Genomic DNA, 25,510 nt, shown 5'->3' with positions numbered 1-25,510 from the left:
CCTTGCGTAGGGAAACAAGCTTTTAGGATGTGCCGCCGCGTGCCACCATGCAATTTTACCGCGTTTACTGTCATGCGAAGGATACGGTGCTTCATAATATTTCTATTTTTGTGTATGACGTCATGGAGCTATGATGTCGTAATTATGCCATTTAAGTCAACCAATATCAACCCAGGAAAATGCCTTGTCCGAATCAGGTCGTTCGGTAAGTACTGTAGAACAATGTGACCCCGCTCCTTATAACTTAAATTATGTTAATGTCTGTGATTAGAAGGGATCACCACATCAGTTAGTATTACACGTGATTAGTATATTTGTTTTGTAAGCGACTAAGTAAGAAACTTACTGCGTCATTAATACTCAGTACACCTAACGCGAAAGTTACAGTTGTCCGTGTGATATACTATAGGCCTATACCAGCATAACTGAATAATCATGTTATGCACATAGGATACTATGTTGTCTAAAATACTAAAATGTTACCTTTTCTAAAAATAAATTAAAGAATATTTTAATGAAAATGATATTTCTATTTTCCTTGATTCAAAATGAAAGTCACACCCATCCTGATGCTGTAAATGTTATGAAGTACAGCAATTAACTTCCGCGTTTGATCTGTCAAAATAACAATGCTGTAGCCTACTTGCATGGAAAATGGTTTACAAAAAAGTTTATTTTTTATGCCTATAATGATTGTTGCTTATCGAAGAACGTAATACAAAAATGGTTCGATAGATTTAATACATAATGGAAAAACCAGGATCGATAGATTTCCGCCCCAGGACAAACAGTATATTTGCTAATAACAATGTTCAACGCGTTGTTTATGGTTGAACGTCATGTGTCAATACTCATTTTCATAATATCGATGATGATATATATCATCTAATTCAATAGTACACACACACACACAACTATAACACATTCACATAATGATATGCTTTTTTCTTTCCATGACAACATTACTTTACCACCATAGAACGCAAGCGTCACCATCATCATCATACTAGTGTAATATTGTTTTGATAACAACACTGTTGTTATAGTTTCGATTGATTGAATCGGTTTGAATAGGAAGTATTGTTCCTGTTACACATGAAAGCACAACATTATGTTTATAGCCATTACACACAATTATCGGAAATACTAAAACCGTACAACACGATACCATCTATTTGGGAGCCTTAATAATATTAGGTTACCACAATTTCTGATAAACGGAATAACAATTTTCTTTTATTATATACCAGCCTCTTTTAAATATCTTAGAGATATTCTATCTGTATGATTATTCATATCTCAAAGCAAATTATTGGTAAAATGTTAGTGTGAATAGATTTCAACATGGATGAATAATTATGCAAATGAGATATAATACAAATTGAACTACGAGGTATATTCATAGTGAAGAAAAACAGTAAAAATATAAGCCTACTGTGGCTGACTTGTTTTGAGACGAAGTCGATGCATTTGATCAAAATGTATTCGGATTACTTCATCATAGTAACCGGGTCACGTTCATTTGTTATTAATTTCGAAATTTCGACTAGAAGTTAAGTAACGCCAACAAAAAGCCATAGTGATACGCGCGCGTACAAAAGTGGATAATAAAAAGATTGTGCGCGCATCAAAGTGTGTTTTTATATATCAGTTTACCAGAATTACAAAAGAATAATATTAAAATAATAATATATAATGTATTATATCTATCCGTTCATGTAGGCCTATCTTAGATAAACTTGTTTATGTGTTATTCTAAAAAAACGGTTTAGGCCTGGACGGTAAAACTTATTATTTTACTCGGCACTTACTCATTCGAGATTGATTAATTCGTTTGTTTGAAATTATCTATAATTTCAATAACAGTTATTGTATAATAGGTTTATTTATTCATCCGTACAGGTTACAATATGACGCTTTAGTAGTCTTCAATATAAATAGAATATATCAAATCAAAGTTAGATTTTGTTATATCTACAAATTATAGGAGTAGATAACGAAAATATTAAAATATACTAATCATATATTTATAATTTGTAATAATGATTCATTATATTTGTTATTCAATATTGTTGCTTGTTTATTATATAATTGTAGATATATTATCCTGCCCTCTATCAATTAAACGTTAGGACCGCACCTAAAATGTTGGTTTTTGTAACTGAACAGAGATGTTCACTGATTTTTTTTAAACTTTACTTGAAGAAGAATTTCTAATTTTTCGTACGTAAAAGAAGAGAAAAAACGGTTTTATATTTAGCTCCCTTTTCTGAGGTTTTTGAAGGACATCATTGCAAAAATAAACGCAAATTTCCTTTGGTTTTGGAAGCTATGTCTTGTGGAATACGATAATGTCTACATACTCGGATTTTAAATTAAGGTGTAATGGGTTGTTGATTTTGATAATGTTTTTGTTAGTTTACAATTGAACTTATGTATTATACAATTGATGTTATGATTCAAGAACTTTGCTGTTATGGTGGTATAATTGTAGTCTAATTGGAATAGACTCAGGCCCGTACCGAAGACTAGTCATCACAGCTGACCTAACAAATCATAACGAAAATGTCTTATTTCGTAAAAAACATCGGCAAGTTTAATCTTAAGAAGTAAGAATTATTATTTATGTATATGACTATTGATGTTAAAATATCTAAAATGTCTCTCTTTTACTCTGAATGATATATCTGAGCTTAGGCCTATTCTATAGAGAGGAAATTATATTTTCAATATGGCGTGTGACTTGATCTCGTAAATTACGTCACGAGATCAAAAAAGTAATATAATTATAATCTTAGTTCTGATGATCGTTTTCAACCTCTTAAATCTGGGAAATATTGTAAACTAGGAAATGTAGAAAAGAATATGTTGGTATATGTTACCAACTGTAAGAGGCTAAGCAATTTTTGTTTCAATAATAAATGTAATTAATAACATTGATCTGTTTTTAAAACACCATGCATCAAATTAAACCTGAGACAACAATCAAACGAACTATTGATTATTTTTTTATTTAATACCATTATAAAAAGTGACAAGACAAATATGTTTCGCATTTCAACAGAAAATGCTCCTTCCTACTCAACTAAATAATTTAGTATCCATCCAACCAAATATTTTTGATAAATAAATCAATGTTAAACACAACACTCCTCCTTGTCTTGAATTCTAACCGAAATAAGACTTTTCTACTGGCGTTTTCTTTATGGAATATTGAATTAACCTTAAAAATATATGAACTTCATTTAGTCCTATTCAAAAATTTAAGACTATGCTATAATGCGTGTTTGAATTATGTTAAAATTTAAAATAATTCAAACACATATTTTAGCATAGGCTTACATTTTTAAACTTTGATATATGATCGAACAACCGTTTTGTGCATTTAACAATCACAATTGAATTACCTTTAATTGTTATAAAATCAATATGTTTAAATTTACTTGTCAACAAATAATAATTCATGTATTTGCTTTAAATCGCATCATTTAGTCCAAGTTTCTGCACATGACATTAGTACTTAATATTTCATTGTAAACTTTTTTTGTATTTTTAGAACAAACTCAATCACTCAATACTCAACTCCAACACGTCATGGGAAGTCTGATGTAAAAGCATTTAAACTAACTGTTTGAATTTGCATCTTTGATGAGCCAAGATAACCCAACCGCCGAAATGTTGAGGAGGAAGTTGATGAATGATACTCACGAAGAACTACAGTATATATATATTCTCTTTAAAATATTTTATATTGTTATTGTATGTATATTTAATACAATGTATGTCGATCGAGACATGGATATAAAAATTAGAAATTGAAAAAGGAAGATCGAATCGTATTAATAAAATGAAAGTAGAAAAATGCATCAAAGCATAGATGAAAGATGGTTTATTATAATGTTACATTATGTATATTAATGTGCCTGTGGACCAAACACCTCTTATAATAAATAAATGTTTCTTGGAGAGAAGGAAGAGAAGAAGAAACATTATTACTGTGTAGTACACCAACTATGACTGCTGCGACAGAGATCGAAATAGTCAACAATCTTAATTATTGTCTAGGGAGGAGTGCTTCTAGAAATGATTTGTTCCTATTATTCACAAGTTAAGGAGATAAAAATGTACACAGACAGACAATATCTTCTGAGAAAAAAAATAATTATAAAGCCGGTGATGCAAAAAAAAAAACGTCGTGAACATAATGGATAAATTTCACACAAAATAAATAAATAAATTTACCTCTCTATAGGTTCTATAGTTAATTCTCTTGAAAAATTAAGAATAATATGCTCTTTAGAGAAACCTAAAAAAATTGTTGAATATGTGTACTGATATAGATATCATCCAAAAGAAAAGTAATTGCATTCCAGATAATAACAATGAAACTTAAAACAACGAAAATTATTGCTCTAGACAAATTAATTAACATTTAAAGATAAGAGAAAACAGGTGAATTTTCGATACCGTAATTTTTTTTTCTGATCAATTTATATCTTAAATTTTATTTCATTTTTATATACTTCTACAGAGGCCTGGTACTTGGATGTTAAAGAACACTTTTCGGCCTCATAGATGTCTCAACGAATAATAGTGATACAGGTGCCCAACTACACGGTAATATAGTTTATATGTATTGTCCCCCCAAAAACATGAACAAGATTAATTAGATCAGACTTTGGATAGGTTATTTTGTAGTTTTAATAAAGTTAATCACCTTCGTAGAAAACAAATATATTTTTCACTTATAAAAATGATAAATTCAACTAAAAACTCACTGGCTGGCAGCCAATTTGATATGTTTTGCTTTAAATGAGAGTTTCTTCAGGTAAATACATTTTTTTTTCTTTCTAATTTTTGGTCAAAATGGAAAAATATTATGTGACATTAAAATGGCATATTCAAAAACATTTCTTTTAAAGAATGATTTTTTCAGGGGTACAAAATCATCTTTAATACAGAGAATGATCTCAGTGGATGATGATTATGACAATGACGACAATGATGACAGATTATTGATCATGATGATAATGAAAATGTATTTAAAAAACAGATTTTTAATGATTAGTGTTACAATGTTGTTAGATAATCTTGTCATAAATCATATTGAATAATTTGATTCTAATTTCAGAAAAAAATAAAATAAAAATTCTGTTGTCGGTCTATTTAAATGTTCATCTATTTGTTTGTGAGAATTAGGGATGAAACCCAAGAAAGACATCATTTTAGAAGAAGTTGGCAGAGTATTTCAATACTCACGTGTCTTCGGGTGTCGACATTAATGACATTTTTTAGGTAGGTCTATGATGATGACACGACGTGACAAAGTTGATGCACGTGAAAGTGATGATGATGCATGTGAAAGTGATGATGATGATGCATGTGAAAATGATGATGATGATGATGATGATGCATGTGAAAGTGATGATGACGATATATGTGAAAGTGATGATGATAATGATGCATGTGGAAGTGATGATGACGGTGATGCATGTGAAAGTGATGATGATTGATGCATGTGATCTGATGCATGTGGAGTGATGATGATGATAATGATATGATTCATGTGGAAGTGATGATGACTGTGATGCATATGAAAGTGATGATCATGATACTTGTGAAAGTGATGATGATGATAATGATGATGCATGTGGATCGAGTGATGATAATGATGATTCTTTAAATGATGATAATATGATTCATGTGGAAGTGATGATGACGGTGATGCATGTGAAAGTGATGATGATGATGCATGTGAAGTGGTGATGATGATGATGATGATGCATGTGAAAGTGATGATGATGATATTAATGAATTGATCATGATAATTTGAATATATGATGAATGATGACGATACTGTATATTATAATATGGCCTACTGAAGACTAGTGTAATCTGTGCTGAAGCCTTTAGTAAAATAGAATAATCGTGATGTTGATGACTTGTTTGATTACGATGATGATAAATAAAATTGTAAATTAAAATACTAACTTTGTATTTTTCTATTGCAGAGAGAACATTCGGGCATAATTTGTACACAAATAGACCTTTTTTTTTTTTGCTTCCCATCCCACCTTCCTACACATACACCGCCCTCTAATACACTGTTTTGGTGCAATTTGGGTCTTATAATTGAGCATAATCTGGCATAATTTGTGCTGCCACCACCCTAGCATAATTTCATTTCGATCGCTGGCCACACTGCCTGCTGGGACAGAATCTGTTCTTCTCTGACCGCCGCCATCGTCCTTATGCTGTAGGTATTGTGCATGTTACCTAATTTAGTAATTAGATTGTATTAGTAGTAATTAGATTGTATTAGTTGTACTTATATTGGTTGTAATCCGTAAACTGAGTAAAGTCGTCAAGATACGATGAGACATCATCATTTCAAAATAGTTTGGTACTCTAGCAGTAGCAGGTTTTCCTAGTCATCATTCGTGATAGCTCGTGTACTTTCACACCACACCCGCCTGTTTTGGTTTTTCCGACATGGATTAGCCTAAACATATACCTCATGATGGATTAAACCATTATATTTCCATGGATTAAACAATAACCATGGAAAACCGATAGAAAAATAGTAGATTTAAAATTAGGGCCTGTAGGTCTAATATATGATTAATAACTGAGCATTTGTTTTGTTTGATTCGTGCATGATTTGTACGAGTGTTGATCATGTGATAGGCCTAGAGACTAGCAAGCTAGGCCTATTATATTATAGGGCCCTCCTAAACCTATCAAGACCTACCAAGACCTGTCAATTTAAAGTGTTAATTTAACGAAATATGGTATATATATAGACTTCTAATAGTATTTCCAACAATAAAACCTCAATTTTAGCGCGATATAGACACCAAAAATGTTAAATAATCGACAAGCTTCGCGTTCGCAAAACGAACTGAGTTGATGCATACATTGCGTCACAAATGTTCGTATTGCGTCAACTAGTATGACCTACCAAGACCTGTCAATTTAAAGTGTTAATTTAACGAAATATGATATATATAGACTTCTAATAGCATTTCCAACAATTAAACCTCAATTTCAGCGCGATATAGACACCAAAAATGTTACTGAAATGTTAAATAATTGACAAGCTTCGCGAAACGAACTGAGTTGTTGATGCATACATTGCACAAATGTCCGTATTGCGTCAACTAGTATGGCTCACTGATACTCGACGCAGCTCTCCTGTCGTAGGCCTACATTTAACATTTTTGGTGTCTATGTCGCGCTAAAATTTAGGTTTTATTGTTGGAAAAGCTATTAGAAGTCTATATATATCATATTTCGTTAAAATAACACTTTAAATTGACAGGTCTTGGTAGTTCTTGGTAGGTCATAAAATTGAGTTGACGAAACGTTACGACTAGTTGTGTTAAATTTTCAAATTGTTAAAGTTGAAAATAAATATTAATGAAAGCGATGATCGAGCCGGACTGCGAATATTTACACATTTTTACGCGATCGTTAATGGTTTCTTGGTTCTTTTGAGTGTTTCTGAGACACATTGGACGTGAAGTTTTGCAAAGGCAAGGCCGGTCATGTGGGAAAATTGAAAAAGTTACGGGTTTTGATGCTTCAACCAAGCCTAGGACATGTTTTCACTGATACCTTAATCTAGGCTTTACACTAAAGACAAATATTAAATTAAATTGTTTTTATATTATAATTAGGTGATCATTTAGAATAAAATGATCACCTATTGTTATTGTATAAAATCTTTATTATTGTTATTATTCATATTATTTATTTCTTTCTGTACAGATTTTGTGTGTCAATTATCTCAAAAAGTTAAATGTCAATAATCACAAAAATTTCAAAATATATTAAAAATAATTTAGTTTACTAAGTCGTAGTTAGTTTTTCAGCGTGATCACTCATCCGTGACGTCATTTATACGCCATTTTGTGAAATCACATCATCCACCATATCTCCATAATTCATTATCGTCAAGATAGTTGACACTATTTTCATTTTGATGACGTCATCACGCGTAAAACCTCGAATAACGTAGATTGTGTAATTTCAACTTCGCCGTGAATTTAAATATCTTACAGCTCTTCAGAATTAAAGGTTACCTTGATTATTATAATTTATTATGAAAGCTGATGAAATGTAGATATGAATTCATATAAAAATCAAGCCTATCGGATGTTGTGACGTTAACATATGGCCAGATGAAGTTAAAAAGTAGTTTTTTCATCTTTTTCGTCAAAGTTATACAAATTTCAAAGAGCTCGCACAGCGCTTCTACGTGCCAGATTCTCTTCCAATTCTTATATTTATTTGCTCAATTCATAATCTTTCGAAATTGCCATCTTCGAATTTATTTTGATAATTCCATCATACCAAAAAATTAGAACATGATATGTGTCCCGTGATTTCACCTATGCTACACTGTATATAGATATACAGTATATACTGTACATATTATATATGGCATATAATAGGCACAACTCAGCACTATAAGCATATAATAGGATGGTATACATCAACCTTTTCTGATCGTATGTTAACGTACGTGCATGTTTAAAAAAATTAATTTCAGTAAAATGATAAAAATGATCGTCAAAGTGACGAATTAAATTCTAGTTTAGTTTTACACTTGTTATTTTGAAATATCAGACTTTAAAATAGTACAAAAAACATTGTTGCATTGTAAAAGTTCAAGAATTGTCAGCACGTACATATTTTTTCACACACTATGATTACGTAATTTATGAACTATTTGATTGGTCAGTCAGTTTTATTGATCGTAACATTGAAGTTTAACTCGGTTCAACGATTTTTAATGTTGATTTGTACCCCTTTTCCTGTAAAATCGTTGATAAGATCGTATCTAATTGGGTGCATAATATACTGTATATATATATTACGAAGGAGGGTGGGGGGGCCCTAAATCCGCGCCGGTTTGGTCAAATAAAATCACTAACATTTCAAAATAAGTCAACTGCTCTCACAGAATTTATCTGGTCAAATAAAATCAGAAATTACACTATAACATTTAATAATAAATAAACTATACAACTACTGTATGTTCACACAATTTTTTTTTTTTTAAATGAAACCATAGAATTTGCTAGTATGGTCATTTTAATAATGCGTTTGTTGTTTGATCATCTAAAATTGTACCCGAAGTATTTATTCAGGCACAATTCAAATGTTACCATTTTTTATTTTCAGGTAATTATTCTTCCGAAAGTCGATTTTAAAATTCGTAGAGTAAAAAAAAAAAGAGTAGAATCATTATATAATAGGGATGTGGCAAGAGAAAAATAAAAACAGAAGTTTTTACTTGATATTACCGTGTACCTATGCTCAAATTGCGATTGGAGTTTAAAGATATATTGTCCCCCTAAAAAAATTCTTTTTTAAAATTTTTTTGTTGAATATGTTATTTTAATGTCACATAATAGTTATTCACTCTCACAAAAAATTGGGTCTAAAAAAAAATGTATTTACCTGAGAAAAATGTAATTTAAAGCAAAAAATGGTCAAATTGTCTGGAAGACAATGAGTTTTTGGGTAATTTAACTGTTTATTTTGTCTTTTTATAGGTGAAATAATTTTTTTTCTTATGGAAGTGAACAACTTCATTAAAACTGCAAAATGGCCTATTCAAAGTCCGATTTTAAAAATCTTTATTTTTCATGATTTTGGGGGACAATGCATCTTTAATCATTCGCAAAACTTAAAAACTCAAACTTCGTCCGCTTAGGCTTCAAATATTAAAGTTTCATGTACACAACGACTTTGCCGGCGTTGCCAGCCTATAATAAGTGACAGAGATGTAGCGTTACTTGCCATCAACAACGTTTTTTTCGCGTCACTTAAATAAATTAAAACAAGTTTTCCGTTAGGAGGCTTATAATATGTACAGACGAGTAGTTGTAAATTGCATTATCTTATCTTACTATTATGCAGTAATTGTAATATTACGAACAAACAAACAAACTGCGCATGTGTATAGATGAAAATATCGCGCAATAACAAACATGCTGCATGGATGGATATTCCGACGTCGTACTTCGATGTGTTACGGTGTTTTCGCGAGTGAATAAAAGAAGCATATAAAACACAAACGAAAACTATTTATTATTTTATATTGTTTGTGATAAAAAACTTTATCCAGGCAGGCTGCATATGCTGATAATTGATAGAGGCCTGACGCCGATCTTACATGAAAATGGACTTAGTCCACAGAGCCTCAATGTTGTTACAGTCCAAGCCAGTTCGCAATATGACGGCAAGGGATGACTTTAAGTATAGGCACACCCCTCCTCCGTTTCTGCTATTTTATAGTCCTGTCCACAATAATCCTCAGTTCAGAATTTTCAGTAGCGATCGGGCATTCAGATGAACAAAATGCATATCCTTTTCCTTTAAAACATCTAAGTTGTTGTCAATAATGTCATTACTTTGGCTAAAAGGTGGGTCGAGATCGATATTGTTTTGGTCGTTGGTATCTGAAACATTACTGAAGAATGATAGGCCATCGGATGAAGGCAAAAAAGCAGCTAGAAATCACTTTTCGTTCCGACCTCTTAAATTATTTCCTAGTTTGGTTTTCCTAGTTTTGGTTTCATTAAAAAAACATTTCTACTACAATCAAAGAAAGACAAATTGTGTGAATATAGTTGCATTCAGTTTTATTCATTTTTAAAGAATTCCGGATTTTATTTGACCAAATAAATTCTATGACAGCTGCTGACTGAGTAACAAAAACGCTATTTATTTTGAAATGTTATACTATAGTGATTTATTTGACCAAATAAATGAATCGGTAGCGCCTCACAGGTTGACCACTGATTACAATAGACACGGATGAACACGTTCACTTCATTGCTATTATGATGATCAAACGCATTTGATTCTGGAATTGCGACGGCGAGAAATTTACTTTTGACTTCAATTTTATCAGTTGCTGAAAGAATTAAGCTTTGAAATTTGTAATATACCACTAATTAACATTTCCAAGCAGGTGGCTGCTCTCTGGTGGTACGATTTTGTCTCTAGTAGGTATCTGGTGGTGTGTAGTAGGATGATTTGGATATGACAAACTATTAATAAAAGAATGGACTTGGTGTCTTTACTGCTGTGTTTCTTTATTTTCAGTAGTAAAAAAACAGCATAAAAGTAAAACGAACAATATAAACAGAACAGAACAAAGTCATTTAACTACACTGTTCACACTCGGTTGATATCATTGATATCATGAAACTAATGTTACATTAGAAACCTAGCTAGGCTAGTAGGCCTTGCAAAATGGTTAGCGAAAACGCAATATAACATGTCACATTAAAGTAATTATATTTATTCATATGGTTAACTTAAGGCTAGCTAATTTAACTCACACGGTCATCCAACAAAAGATGAATTTTTGTCAAATCCAAAATAAAGTAAAGTAACTTCTGTTTATATGAATCAATGTCAACTATTTAACACTGTAAACTTTGTTTCTCGATCTCTACTTCTCTGAATCTCTCTATTGAACTTTGACTTTGTTTTCTAATTCATGACAGGCAAATCATGCCTAAATCTAAACTCCTAATTCCAATTCATAGGATCCATTATATTTTTTTAATGTTACTGAAATCGTATCTTTCGCCCACCATATGTTTGGGATGTAGCTAGGAAAATTTTGAAAAATAGAGTTTCTAGGTCCTTGGAATTTGGGCTAATTATTATACTTCGAAAAATATAAGTATCCAGGACAAGCTCTATGGTTGGGACTGAGCTAAGAAATTTTTGTTTGAAAACTAGAGCTGTGGTCTTCATAATTTATACTTTGAAAATGTCAGGCCCTAAGGCCTTTGAAGGGGACCTTTTTTGCCTTTTTGGGTGTGCGTCAGTGCATACATCCTTATAGCAAGGCTAATCTTTTAGATCGAAATTCATGTATTTAAGCTTTATGAAATCTTAAGGGGTGGGCGGTAGGCCAAAAAACACATTTTTTGTCGGCCTTTTTACATACTGTAATATTAATAATGATTACCGTTAATTTTCTCTTGCCTCTCCTTACGAGGCATCTTGAGAAGCAATGTCTAAAATAGCGCACAAAAACCTTGAAATGTGCCCTCTGCAGTATCGGAAACAATTTCCTAATTTACTCTACCTCATGCTGCTCCTGATTGACCGCCAGAAATTTATATCCGATAGGATTACCCAGGATTGACTCATACTGTACAAATTTCTATTTTTGTTTTTGCCATTGTGTAAAAAAGGGCACCTTGAAAATTTAGTGGACCCCCTCTTGAATCTGCCCTTGTATCATGTTAAAAAATATATGCATTACAGCTATTACAAACATGTATGTATATGCCTCCATGATAATAATATCGTTGTTTTTAAATTTCGGAAATCAAAATAAGGAAGGAGGACAAATAGGAAAATAATAAATACCCAGACTAGAGTGCCGATGAGCCAAAAATTTATGAAATGTTAGTTTTGATTCAATTCCAAGCTCACAAATTCATTCCTATAGTACTGTAGGCCTAGTAAGTAGTAGTAATTGGAAGACATCTTCTATTGATGAAAACAATGCCTTGCAGCTGTGTAACCAACAGAAATAACATAGTGTTTTCAGGGGATTTCAGGACACCATGTTAATTAAAAAATCGTAACTCTTGGACGAAAGATAGAGAAAAAAATGACTGTAAAATGTTCTTAAAAAATTGTCCTACGTCACTCTGTGATTGAAAAACATTAAAAAATATACCACAGTGAATAAGCATTCTGCACAGTGGTGATAAACGCCTATGCTTACATCATGTGTTTATTTCGGTGGATTTTAAGCGGTGGAAAAAAATTAGACCATGTACTGTAGATCTTTACTGATTGATTGGTGTGATACACAGAACTAGGCATTTCAGAAAAATATATTGAAAACGATCACACTGTGGTATTTTGTTATGTTGACACAAGGTGAAACACCCCTGCAATGAACTGATGGTAAATTAAAATTGTTAATACAACTGTTTTCAATTTAAACAATTTATTTCCAAATTTAACATTAATTTCAATCCAATTGATGGTATAATTTGTCAATGGCATCATGACTGTATAGACATTACACATGTGAATAGATTTTGTGTTTTCATGAAGACACTGTTTTCTAGCTCTTTGTGCATTTATTTTACTTTAAATTTAATACAATATTAAAACTACAATACATACATTGTTGAACAAACTTTTTTTTTTGTTTTAAACACAATTTTTCTAAACTGTCCAATGCCTCTCAATAGAGTGCAAGTATAGTTGTTGAAGGCAACATTTCTTTCTTGTAACTACAGGTCATTTGCTTTTTGCAGCCAGGAAAAACTGACCTGAAGAAATGACAGATCTTAACAGCAAGTTTAATGAATTGCTTCTAGAATTTAGCAAAGCATTTGACCGTCAGAATCTCCCCAAGTTGCGGTTCTTGCTATTCGATTTTGTACCTTTGTCTTCGATACAGGAGGCAACAAGTTCATATGAGTTATTCAACAAGCTCTGTGAATCTGGTCACATCACACCTGTTGATGTCAAGCTTCTGCTTGATATTGCTGAAGTGACAAGTTTGAAAAGGGCTGAAGTACTTCAGTATGTAAAAGATACAAATATTCAACATTATGGTAAAAAGTTGTCATTCTATCGAAAGTGTTTGTTTAACACTTTGAGTGCAGTTGATGAGCGTTCTACATTAATAATCAGAATTATTGCTTACTATCAGCTGGCAACATATAGACATGAAACTATTTGGGATATAGTATTTATTCTGGAGAGTGAAAACGTCTTAGCAGATGAGCCAGACAAGATAACAAGGTTTGCTAATCTTCTTGGAAACTATGGACAAGATTTGCTATTATATCTGCGTATGTATTATTATTAATTTTTATTTTAATTGTAGTAGAACTGGTATTTTACTATGAGGAGCATGTTGTTGAATACATTTACTGTTTTAGCTGATACTGTAATTGTAGCAATTTATTTAGAACAAATTCCTTTAACCTGTGGTAAATCCTTTCAAAACCTCTTTCATGATGAGCGAAATATTGTAAATTGATGTGCCTGCTATTGAAAATAACCTGGTTCTAATGAAAAGGGGAACCATATTTTCCGAACTTTACCTTTATTACAAAATACAGGTAGTGATTTTGTGAAGAAGTTTGTGCAACATCTAGTCTACATATTTTCCGAGACGAACATTTTGCTCACAATTGTTTAATTTAAAGACACTAGTCCTGCAATTGTTTACGTTTTGTAAAAATATGATACACTATATATAACTTTAAAAACATTAAACCTGGTCATTTCTTGTCTTAATTAAATGTGCATTAAGGTTAATTATGATAAAAAGAGAAAAACAATGAACTACGTAAAAGTAGCTTGCGTCAAAATTTCTCTCATAGATGTTTCTAGGCCTAGCTTAGTTGGGATTAGTTTTGTAGACCTAGCTGATAAGCGGTAACATATGAACATCATACGCTAGCTATAGGCCTAGCCTGACCTTGTCGCGTTGCTGAAATAATTGTCTTTCCTTTTTTGGCAGAATCCGGTTCTTTTATTGGTTTACCCTTTATGGAATCGATCGAAGTGTGTGCATCACATCACAATATGAAAATATCAATCTGCACGTGATGCATGTTGGGAATCAACTTAATTTTCACATACAATTAAGGGACTAGTGCTGTTCTGCGTTAAAGAGTCGCTATCCAATCGGATTTGAACAATACCATGAAAGCCCCAGTGGTCTAATGGTTAGGACATCTGCACTATCTAGCAGAAGGTTTCCGTGTTCGAATCTCGGTTAGGGGGACTTTTGCTCATTCTCATAGATTTCCGCGCTAAGAAGTCACATGGAGACTTAGTCCTCAAATGACAAATTGGACAGAAACAGGTAGAAAAATCAGAAAATAAAGTGCATTTTAATTGATTCGCTAGGAAAAAAGTTTGGTTGCACTGTCACTTGTGGTTTTTTTAAAGTGTTTGTACATTTTTCATAAAATTTAAATAACAAATTAAAAAAAAATTTTTGTTATTTTTTTTTCAAATTAACCAGAAAATTACCAATATGAACCAGGATATCAACAATCCCTGCCACATGGATATTCACCAATGCCACAAAATCCCCAGTTGGGATATGGTTACCAAGTACCTCATTATCAGCAATCTGGTAGCATAAATCAGCCTCAGCCTGGACTCTACACAAATCCACGATACTATTCTCACCAACAAACATATGTGCAGAATGCTTCTCAATTTTATCATTCTATGCCACATGATCCCTCAGTTAGGTATCAAGGTCTTCAGTCAGAACCAGGAATGCTTTATGAAAGACAGACACACCAACTCCAACAACCCACAGCAATTTCCACAAATCCAGTACAGAGACATGTTTTACATCAATTTCCTTCTACTACCCCTCACAGAACTTCACATTCACCTGTTGGAAACACCCAACAAAGTGCCAAAATATCTCCACAAAAGGGTATTTCTGTTACCACAACATCAGATGAAAAATTCAAAGAAGTTAAAAGCAACTTTTTAGATGGAAGTGGAAATCCTTCCAAGAACCAACCTGTAGTTCATGAAGATGTGACTGATGATCTATCAAAAGACTCTTTAAGTAATAATAAAAATATTACTATCCAAGGTAATGCCAACACAGCTGTACAGTTTGAATCTGCTCATCTTTCTGATAAGGAATCCATTGATCGTCTGAAATCAAATCAAAATGTAAAAACAATACCCAGTGAAACACTACTAGTGCATCCAAGTGATGACAACACATTGTCAAGTGAAGGAACATATGGTCATATTACAATTTCAAAAAGATCAGAAGACAAATCCGTGGATTCTTCTATCAAAAGTAGCTCAAGTAAAGTTTTCAGCGCAGGATTAGGGCATAGAGATAGCAGTGATTATTATTCTGATAACTATAGTACTTCTGCAGCTGCTTTTACATCTATTACCTCAGAAGCTACAACATCTTTAACAGGAAAACCGGTCATTCAAGCGTCTGATAAAGAATCTTCGGTGACCGATGTCATGAATCATGAGTTCAAACCTTTAACCACTGGCGATTTTATGTTGACTCTGAAATGTCGCCAGTTCCAAGAGATTCCAGAAGAAATTTTGAAGGATCAAAGATGTAAACATACTACAAAAGTTAACATATCCAGTAACCGCCTCAAAGAGATCCCAAGGTATCTAGATATTGAGCATTTTCCAAGTATGAAAATTCTAGATGGCTCTAAAAACAAATTGGTAGATCTGCCCACAACTATAACCGAATTCAGAGGAATGGAAAATTTGGATATCTCACATAATCAGTTCCGCATTTTTCCAGAGGCTGTTGGCAGTTTAAAACAACTCAAAATTCTGAAAGTGAATAACAACAGTATTGAGTACATACCAAATGGATTGGGCTTTTATAAAGATTTGGAAATTCTAAGACTTGAAGGAAACAAGCTTTCAAAAATTCCAGAAGACATTAGACGGCTTGAGACTCTTCAATACTTGAACATTTCAGACAATCGGTTGGATGAATTTCCTATAGTTATCTGTCATTTAAAGAAGTTGCAATTTTTCTACATGTCTTCAAATAAGATTAAAGAAGTTCCTTACTATTTGTATATGAATGAGTGTCTTGAAGTTGTACAAGTTGATAAAAATCCAATTGTAAAACCACCACCAGATGTTCTTGCTAGACCAATCCAAGAGATTCGCAGATACTGCAAAGAAATAGCTGCTGGAAGATTCAAAGATGACAGGATTGTTATAATAGTTCAAGGAACTTTTAATTCTGGTAAATCCAGCGTCTGCAGTGCTCTTTGTAGTGATGTAACCAAAAGAGCAGTAAAACCCACTGAAGGAGTTGAAGAGCGGACTGCTGTAATTCGAGACATAAATGTTACAATCCGTGAATTTGCAGGAGATCTGCATTATCGAGGTCTTACAGAAGTTTTCATAGTACCAAATGCTTTGTATGTAGTAACTGTTGATCTGAAGAAGTACAAGAGCAACGTAGGCAATGTTGGTTGGTTTGGTAGTAATGTTTGGCAATACTTAAAGAAGATTGTTGGTAATCAGACAGTGTTCATTGTAGGAACACATGCAGATTTAATTCCATCTGACTCAGTTGAAGATCTACTTTCCAGTTTGTTGAAGAAATCAGAAGCAGCTTTGAGAAATGAGGTACAGTTGTTGTATTAGTTCAGATTTAGATGCAGGTCACAGGTACAAGTCGTGTTTCTTTTTTCACATCACTGATGCATTTGAAACATGTATTTTCTTTATCTATTTAGGACAAGCTTTTACATTTATTGACAGTATATGTAGATGCAACAATTGACAGTTTTGACCAGTTGAAAGATGATGTTACTGGTTGTCTTCTCAACAGAAAACTATTCCCTGAAAGAGGCCAGTACAGACCTGTTAAGTGGAAGGATGCAGAACCAGTCATTACAACCTATAAAAAAGTAAATCAAGCTTTAAATGCGCAGCAGAAAATAGGTAAGATTTCTATGATTGATTTGTTTTTTTGAATTACAATGAGAGAGCAACAATTGTGTTTTTAACAACTTTTGGAAAGTTTTATAATTAATTATGATACAAAGAGAAAAACAATGCACTACCTATGTAGCTCGTGTTAAATGTCATTTCGTGGACGCTCTTTGGCCTAGCCCAGCTAGTTTTGTAGGTCTAGCTGGTAAACAGCGGTAATGTACTAAAATTGTACGCTAGGTATATGCCTAGCCTGATGTCTAGATTTTGCATTAACTGTCTTTCTTTTTTTTGCAAAATCTGTTAATACAAATTGGGGAAGACCCAGGTACTGTATTTTCAATTAAAAGGTTATATATTTCTTCCTTTTGTTTTTCCTTCATCATCGATTGAAAAAGTGCATTACACCATCAAAACGAAAATAATAATCCATGCGCAATGCATGCTGGTATTTATAGCCGACCACTTAAATTAGTAGAATTGACTTATTTTTCACATTTTTACCATTTGAAGACGAACAAAATTATCGCAATAGGTTCATAAGTACATTATTTATTTTATATATAAAATGCGGTTTGTGACCTTAAAATGTTTTAAGGTCATATTTTGTTTGATTGTAAACAAACATGTAGTAATAAAACATAATAATACCGTATTTCACCAAAGAAAACATTGGCAAACCGGAAGGAAATATTAGCCACCATTATGATTTTGAATGATTTCCTATGTACATAGTCGTTGGCTATGAAAACGTTTCGGGAACTGTGACAGCGTGTACTATAAATCACCGCAGGCCTGGAATTTCCATAACCATTTCCAGTTTGGTTGAACTGCAGACAATAATATTAATTAATTAACTACTTGCCATTCTATTCCCTGCCGTAAAATTAAAGTTACGTGGTAGGCCGAATGTAATTAAACTAGGCGTACTATAAAGTACATTCATTTTCAAATAACCTACCAGCTTCTTGATTTCTCGCATCAATAAGATTTGATAGATTCACAAATGTTGCCACGAAATTTTCAGTATTTTTGGGAATATTTCGGTGATTTTCAAGTTTAAAATTTGTTCATACTCGATTTATGATTGTTTTTATGTTTTAATCCTTTAAAAAAAATTTACAATAAATATAAATCTAAGAGGAATAATTTGTATTTTATAAAAGTTATGGCCAAAAAATACCAATCATCCTCTCACAGAGATGCAATGAATTCGTGAATGACGTCATATCGCAAAGGCCCACTGACCTTTGGGTGAACCCAAACATTTTGAGGGAAACCCTCCTAGCATCGCCTAAAACATGGTCATTTTTATATTAAAAAAAATTGAAAATCCATTAAAAAAAATGTAGGGAAAGTGGCTGTAAACTTCTAATTCAATATTTACTAATTCACTCAGGTTTGCTCTCGGTACTCATTTTCATCACTATTTTATTTATATTTATTATAGCTTTGTGGATTCCAATTAAAACTGTTCATGATTTGCTGAATGACTTTGAGAGTGTAGAAGAAATAAAGACTTTCTTAAGATTTCTGAGGTCTGTTGGATCTATTCTTTGGCATGAACGATTGCATCTCCTCAAAAACTTTATCTGTTCAAATCCTGCTCTGTTGATAAAAGCTATCAAGATCATAATGATGAAAGATCATAAGGAGGCTCTTATAAAGGCATATAAACCAAGATGGCGGCTAAATCCTGTTCCAGAGGATGATGTTACATATGTGATAGCAAATCAGATGTATTCCTCTCGTGGATGTATCAATATGGAGTCCATTAGGCGGATCTTGAAGGCAGTTTTAGAGGACAAGGAGGATATTACCATGGTTATGGTAGCTCTTACACACTTTGATGTCTGCAAAGAAGTAAATATCTGCTCTCCTGACATCAAGATTCTTGAAATCCTAGAAGGATTAGAAGCTGGTGTCACTATTCAGGAGGAGAAATGGCCTCAGATAGCCACAGAAGTGCTTCAGCCAAATTCAGCTTTCAATGGTAAATACCTTTAAAAATACTATTAATGAAAAACAAAGTATACCTTGATAGTACATAGCACAAAAATATTTATATTTATATTCTACACTGCATCTGTTTTTAAATAAATACAAATAGATACGTATTAAAGTTGTTATTGTACAAACACTGTATACCATATATTGTTTCATCAATTTTAATTTTTACAATTTATTTACACTACAGATGATGATCTTCCACAAGATCTCTTAAAGGATGTTGCTAGAAACCTTGGTAAAGACTGGGTTGCATTGTCACTGAATTTAGGATTCACCAAGAGAGAAATCAACATTGTATCCGCTCAATTTGCTGGGAAGTCTCAAGAAGCTATTCTAAATATCCTTGAGACTTGGAAGAAAAGATGTATGGATCAAAATATTGATGCTAAGGCACAACTTATGGAGACTGTGAACAAGATTGGAAGATCTGATCTGATGGAAATCATCAAACAGTTTGGTAAAATTTCAGTCAAAAGAATGCATTAGTGTAAAAATTTGTTTGTATTTGATATATAATAATATATTTAATAATATAATATACATAAAAAGAAATTGTAAATTTATTTCAGATCTTCATGACGTTCTTTCACGACAGTTACACATTGTGTTACCTACTTTTAAGAAATTAAAGAGGGAGAAAATTTACTTTTTTCCTGCGTTTTTGAAAAATGGAGAAGCACAAATGTCCACCTTCTGGCAGGTGATTCAAAGGAAGTTCATGAACCATCAGAATTACTCATTTGATCTCGGTACAGATCATGGGCAAACCTTTGATGAGATATTTGTGAAGTTCTATGTAATTCTGGTTGAGACAACACTGACTCACCAGATATGGAAGGATGGCATGCTAACTGAAGGAATTGATGATGCTAAAGATAAAGGTGTTCTCTATTATTTTCAATTCACATGCACAGATGACAATATCCACCTAAATGCCTTCGCTGCTTCTAATAAAGGTTAGCATGTTTTGTTACTTTTACTTTTGTTTGTTTACTGTTAACTTTGTGTATGCAATGGGTCTGGAATTTTACGCCAAAAGTTGTTGATAGATCACGTCACGTCAATCATGTCGTTGATTGACCAGAATCTAAAATTACCGTACAATATTTTGTTAAAAATAGAATTTGTTTCTATTGTAATTTCTATTCAACCACCCATCCGCTCCACGTTCTGTTTAAATGACATGACGTTACTGCTTCTGTGTAAATTGGCCTTTATACTGTAAATTTCTACAATACTCTGTTTAAGTATTGTCAGATGCACTCATAAAAAAAATAATTTAAATATTGCTTGTGTCTAAAAAGCAAAATGCATTTTACATTAGCAACAACAGGACAGAAGACGCTTTGTACAACCATAGCTCTCATGCCGTCTACTTTACATTTACCGTCCCTATGTGAAAGCCCACTATTGCCATATTGGCAACCTTCCCAAACTTTGCTTTATTAAAATATGCAATAGATTATAAACTTCAAGATATATTATGTGCCTTTTCAAAAATTCATTTCTATTTGTTATGTTTTGTTAGATATTTCAAAATACTGTAAAGAAATGCTTGAACAGCTTGTTGAAAAAATGACAGAAATTTAATTGTAAGTATCAATCATACAACATAATAAATAATCATCTGCATTAATAATCATCATTGACAATCATCACCATCATCATTGATAATCATCACCATCATCATTGATAATCATCACCATCATCATTGATAATCATCGCCATCATCATTGATAATCATCACCATCATCATTGATAATCATCACCATCATCATTGATAATCATAACTATCATCATTGATAATCATCACCATCATCATTGATAATCATCACCATCATCATTGATAATCATCACCATCATCATTGATAATCATCACCATCATCATTGATAACCATCACCATCATCATTGATAACCATCACCATCATCATTGAAACCATCACCATCATCATTGATAACCATCAACATCATCATTGATAACCATCAACATCATCATTGATAACCATCATCATCATCATTGTCAATAATCACCGTCATTGAAACCATTACCATCATCATTGAAACCATCACCATCATCATTAAAACCATCACCATCATCATTGATAACTATCACCATTGATAACCATGCATCATCATCATCATTGATAACCATCATCATCATCATTGATAACCATCACCATCATCATTGATAACCATCACCATCATTATTGATAACCATCACCATCATCATTGATAACCATCACCATCATCATTGATAACCATCACCATCATCATTGATAACCATCACCATCATTATTGATAACCATCACCATCATTATTGATAACCATCACCATCATCATTGATAACCATCACCATCATCATTGATAACCATCACCATCATCATTGATAACCATCACCATCATCATTGATAACCATCACCATCATCATTGATAACCATCACCATCATCATTGATAACCATCACCATCATCATTGATAACCATCACCATCATCATTGATAACCATCACCATCATTATTGATAACCATCACCATCATCATTGATAACCATCACCATCATCATTGATAACCATCACCATCATCATTGATAACCATCACCATCATTATTGATAACCATCACCATCATCATTGATAACCATCACCATCATCATTGATAACCATCACCATCATCATTGATAACCATCACCATCATCATTGATAACCATCACCATCATCATTGATAACCATCACCATCATCATTGATAACCATCACCATCATCATTGATAACCATCACCATCATCATTGATAACCATCACCATCATCATTGATAACCATCACCATCATCATTGATAACCATCACCATCATCATTGATAACCATCACCATCATCATTGATAACCATCACCATCATCATTGATAACCATCACCATCATCATTGATAACCATCACCATCATCATCAATCTCCTTAATAACATTACCAGTAACATCTTTTTGGTTTCTATTTGTCTTGTCCTCATTGTTTAAATGTCATCAGTATAAAATGCAAGAAATGTTTATAATTATTGTTATTTTTGCAATTTGTCCCCCCCCATGAAACATGAAGCTTGTTTAAATGTGAGTGCCTATTGGCAATATTCAATACACTTCCATTTATTGTTTTCTTCACCAAAGTGTAAAACTTGAAAATCGGTCCTCTCTTGTTACTGGACAGTCTTTAAGTTGGTTTGTTAAATACAAGTGGATAATTGACAACAATACAACACTCTTCTTTTTTCTTTGTTTCAATATTTAATTTAATTTTTTTTTTATGATTCTGTAGGTACAAAATAGAACGATGATGTAATTGTCTTGGCTTGTTTTACGTTTTGCTGTATATTGCACAGAAACATACATGGTGGTGGTATTGGTTATGAATGAATTGTAGATACAACGTTAACATGTTTTTTGGTCTTGGGAAAGCAACAGGAAGAATGATAGACAACAGCAAAACATGTGACAGCCATGAAATCCACTCCTGTATGAAAGCAGGTCAGGTGACCTTGTTATTGGTTTACACTTGCATATTGAAAATATGAAAAATTGTGATTTTGAAAAAGAATGAAAGAGCAACTAGATCGACGTTTACATTTTTGGAAATACATTACTGTAAGATCATAATGACATTTTGTTAATGTGGATGACAGATGAATTAAGATTTAATATTAAAGCTTTTGTTTAAATGATGAGCTTACATAATAACACATTGTTGCAAAACATTATACTTCATATTAAAAATAGAAATAATATTAATATTAACCATGACTATATATAGGAACCTAAATAAAGTGTGAGGTCAAGAGTGTTTATCAAGCTTTTAAGCTTGACCTATGACCATGTCATTTTTCAAATATAGGTCTAGATAGTTTTTGCTGTGACTTACTGTAAACATTTGTATAGGCCTAATCATGGAGTAAAGGATTGCTCCATGTAATTATTACACCCAATGTGAATGTTCTTTAAATTAACTGAACTTACTAAAAATGTAACAATATCTATAAAGTAAATGATTTTACAATGGAATTTTTTCATAACAAAAACATTTATTTACAGAATGTTGAAACTTTTTAGTAAGTAGTAAAAAAAAAGATTATTCACAATTCCTGTTTTGTGGCGTCCTGTGTTGGTTTTATTTATTGTTGTCAATGTCAATACATACAGTAAGTTACAATGTTCTGGATAGTTAGTGTGAAGTACTAAAGAAACAGTTCACTTTGTCTTAGTCTTAAATCGTATTTCTATTCTTACTATTAAACAAACTTGTTGGAGATCCAAAATTGTAGAATTATAAAAATAGATAGAACCCAAACAATAGAGACAAAAGGATACTGTTTTGTTTATGCATTAATTGTTATTAAATCAATCTTCATCCTTATTTGTAAACTCTCTAGTAACTAAAGATGGATACATTTGCATATTTTTTCCTCAACGACTATATTTTAGTATGGTTATACATTTTACATCAATTTAAAAATATGAAATGTCGTACTGTAGGCCTACTATATAGTTAGAACAGTTTTTAGCTTGCTGCCCTAACATTTTTTTATAAATATATAAAATAAATAGGAATTGTAAAGCTGTAACATGTTTGTTTTTTTAAGATAGCTTTTTCAATTAAAGTTAAATGTTTATATTGGTCTATGTTTGAGGAGAGTAAAACAAAGTGGCATTTTGACATAGAGAATGATTGGTCACTGAAATGGAAAATAAAAATTAAACGTAGTTAAGATAATAAACTTAAACATTTGTATCACTCCTTAAATCCTTTAAATGGAAAATTATTAACACATTTACTTGCCTGAAATGTAGTAGAGAATTTGCACTGAAGAAATGCATTATGAGACTATTGTTACGTTTATACTGTACACAAATTTGGTATCGAAGCAAATTTTCGATATATTGTGATCGGTACAGGAAACATGTATGTCGACCACATTTTCTCTCTTGGATGCCTCTGTATTTACAAACACACATAATAAACAATGTAAAGAAATGGACCTACGGCTCACTCTCCCATCTTTTTATGACGGAAAAATATAATAGCCTGTTAAAATTGTTATATTTATGTAAATCTGATTATGCATATTATGTATTTGTATAAATACACACAGGTTACATAGTATTACTGTTGTGTATGCCTACCGACGTGCGGTTAACATTTGATTTTATATAAAGCATTTTGAAAAAAGAAACATAACGCAATATAAGGTTAACGCATGAGACGCTAAGCAACTAATATAACCATGAGACATAAACTAAACACAGGAGTAAGAAAAAGCATTATTTGTAACATTAAATCTTTCTTTTTCTTTTTGTGTACATATTTTATGAAATAATGTATGCTTTATATATGTATGCGGGTATGTTATGCATTTGTGTGACATACAGTAGGCTATCATACATCTGTAAAAAAGAAATATAAAGTATAAAAAAAAATAATTACATTACCGTAGTAAATGTATTTTCTGCAGTTCATTTTATTATTAAAATTTTGAAAGTGTTAGATTAGATAAAATATAGAAGAGTATTAGAAAATGATGAAGGAATGGTGGATAATAAATAAAAAAAATATAAACAATCCAATTTTACGAACGTACTCATTGACTAAATTGTCGTGATCAAATTGCTATAAAGAGATATATAGAACAAAACCAGAATAACAATGGAATAGGAAGATGTATGGAAATAATGTAGTCCCCTTCTGATCTTTGAAGTACTGTAGTGGTGAACGCCACAGAAGAGAGAAAATAGGATATATTTTGTAGTGAAATACATACAAATATTTTTAGTCGCGTGGACGCGACTCTATAGTTCACTATGTCGGTCGGTCTGTCGGTCTGTCTGTCTGTCGGTCCGGTATCACTATGCGTTTTATCGCTTTCTGACCTTATCTTGATATCAGTTTAATCTAGCTAAGTCAATTTTTCACAGAATATTCCTTATGGCCAGGAATCGATGTGGTTATGTTTTCACGGTGCGCAATAAAAAATTAC

General features: G+C 32.3%; 1 protein-coding gene and 1 long non-coding RNA gene across 2 annotated transcripts; both read left to right on the top strand.

The window, feature by feature from the left end:
• The first annotated feature begins 172 nt into the window (after window positions 1-172).
• Window positions 173-4,848, top strand: LOC144858167 (uncharacterized). The gene is made up of 3 exons (XR_013616261.1): window positions 173-205; window positions 3,557-3,719; window positions 4,532-4,848. It is a non-coding gene; the product is annotated as an uncharacterized LOC144858167 (long non-coding RNA).
• Window positions 4,849-6,011: 1,163 nt separating this feature from the next.
• Window positions 6,012-25,284, top strand: LOC144836295 (uncharacterized). The gene is made up of 9 exons (XM_078691555.1): window positions 6,012-6,260; window positions 13,317-13,859; window positions 15,047-17,184; window positions 17,295-17,502; window positions 18,944-19,486; window positions 19,691-19,960; window positions 20,073-20,459; window positions 21,032-21,095; window positions 22,801-25,284. Exons 2-8 carry the CDS (start codon window positions 13,340-13,342, stop codon window positions 21,091-21,093), a joined length of 4,128 nt encoding a protein of 1,375 aa, XP_078547681.1. The 5' UTR covers window positions 6,012-6,260; window positions 13,317-13,339; the 3' UTR covers window positions 21,094-21,095; window positions 22,801-25,284.
• The last annotated feature ends 226 nt before the right edge of the window (window positions 25,285-25,510 follow it).

This window comes from Antedon bifida, chromosome 2, assembly GCF_963402885.1.
Source record: "Antedon bifida chromosome 2, ecAntBifi1.1, whole genome shotgun sequence".
Classification (NCBI taxonomy): Eukaryota; Metazoa; Echinodermata; class Crinoidea; order Comatulida; family Antedonidae; genus Antedon; species Antedon bifida.
Note: the sequence above shows the minus strand (reverse complement) of the source record. Positions and strands in the feature narration are given on the sequence as shown.

Excerpts from the sequence above, each read along its gene's own strand:
- LOC144836295 (XM_078691555.1), top strand. The coding sequence starts at position 13,340 with ATGACAGATCTTAACAGCAAGTTTAATGAATTGCTTCTAGAATTTAGC. Across the intron at positions 13,860-15,046 it reads AGATTTGCTATTATATCTGC|AAAATTACCAATATGAACCA; the intron begins GTATGTATTATT and ends CAAATTAACCAG. Across the intron at positions 20,460-21,031 it reads CTTCGCTGCTTCTAATAAAG|ATATTTCAAAATACTGTAAA; the intron begins GTTAGCATGTTT and ends ATGTTTTGTTAG.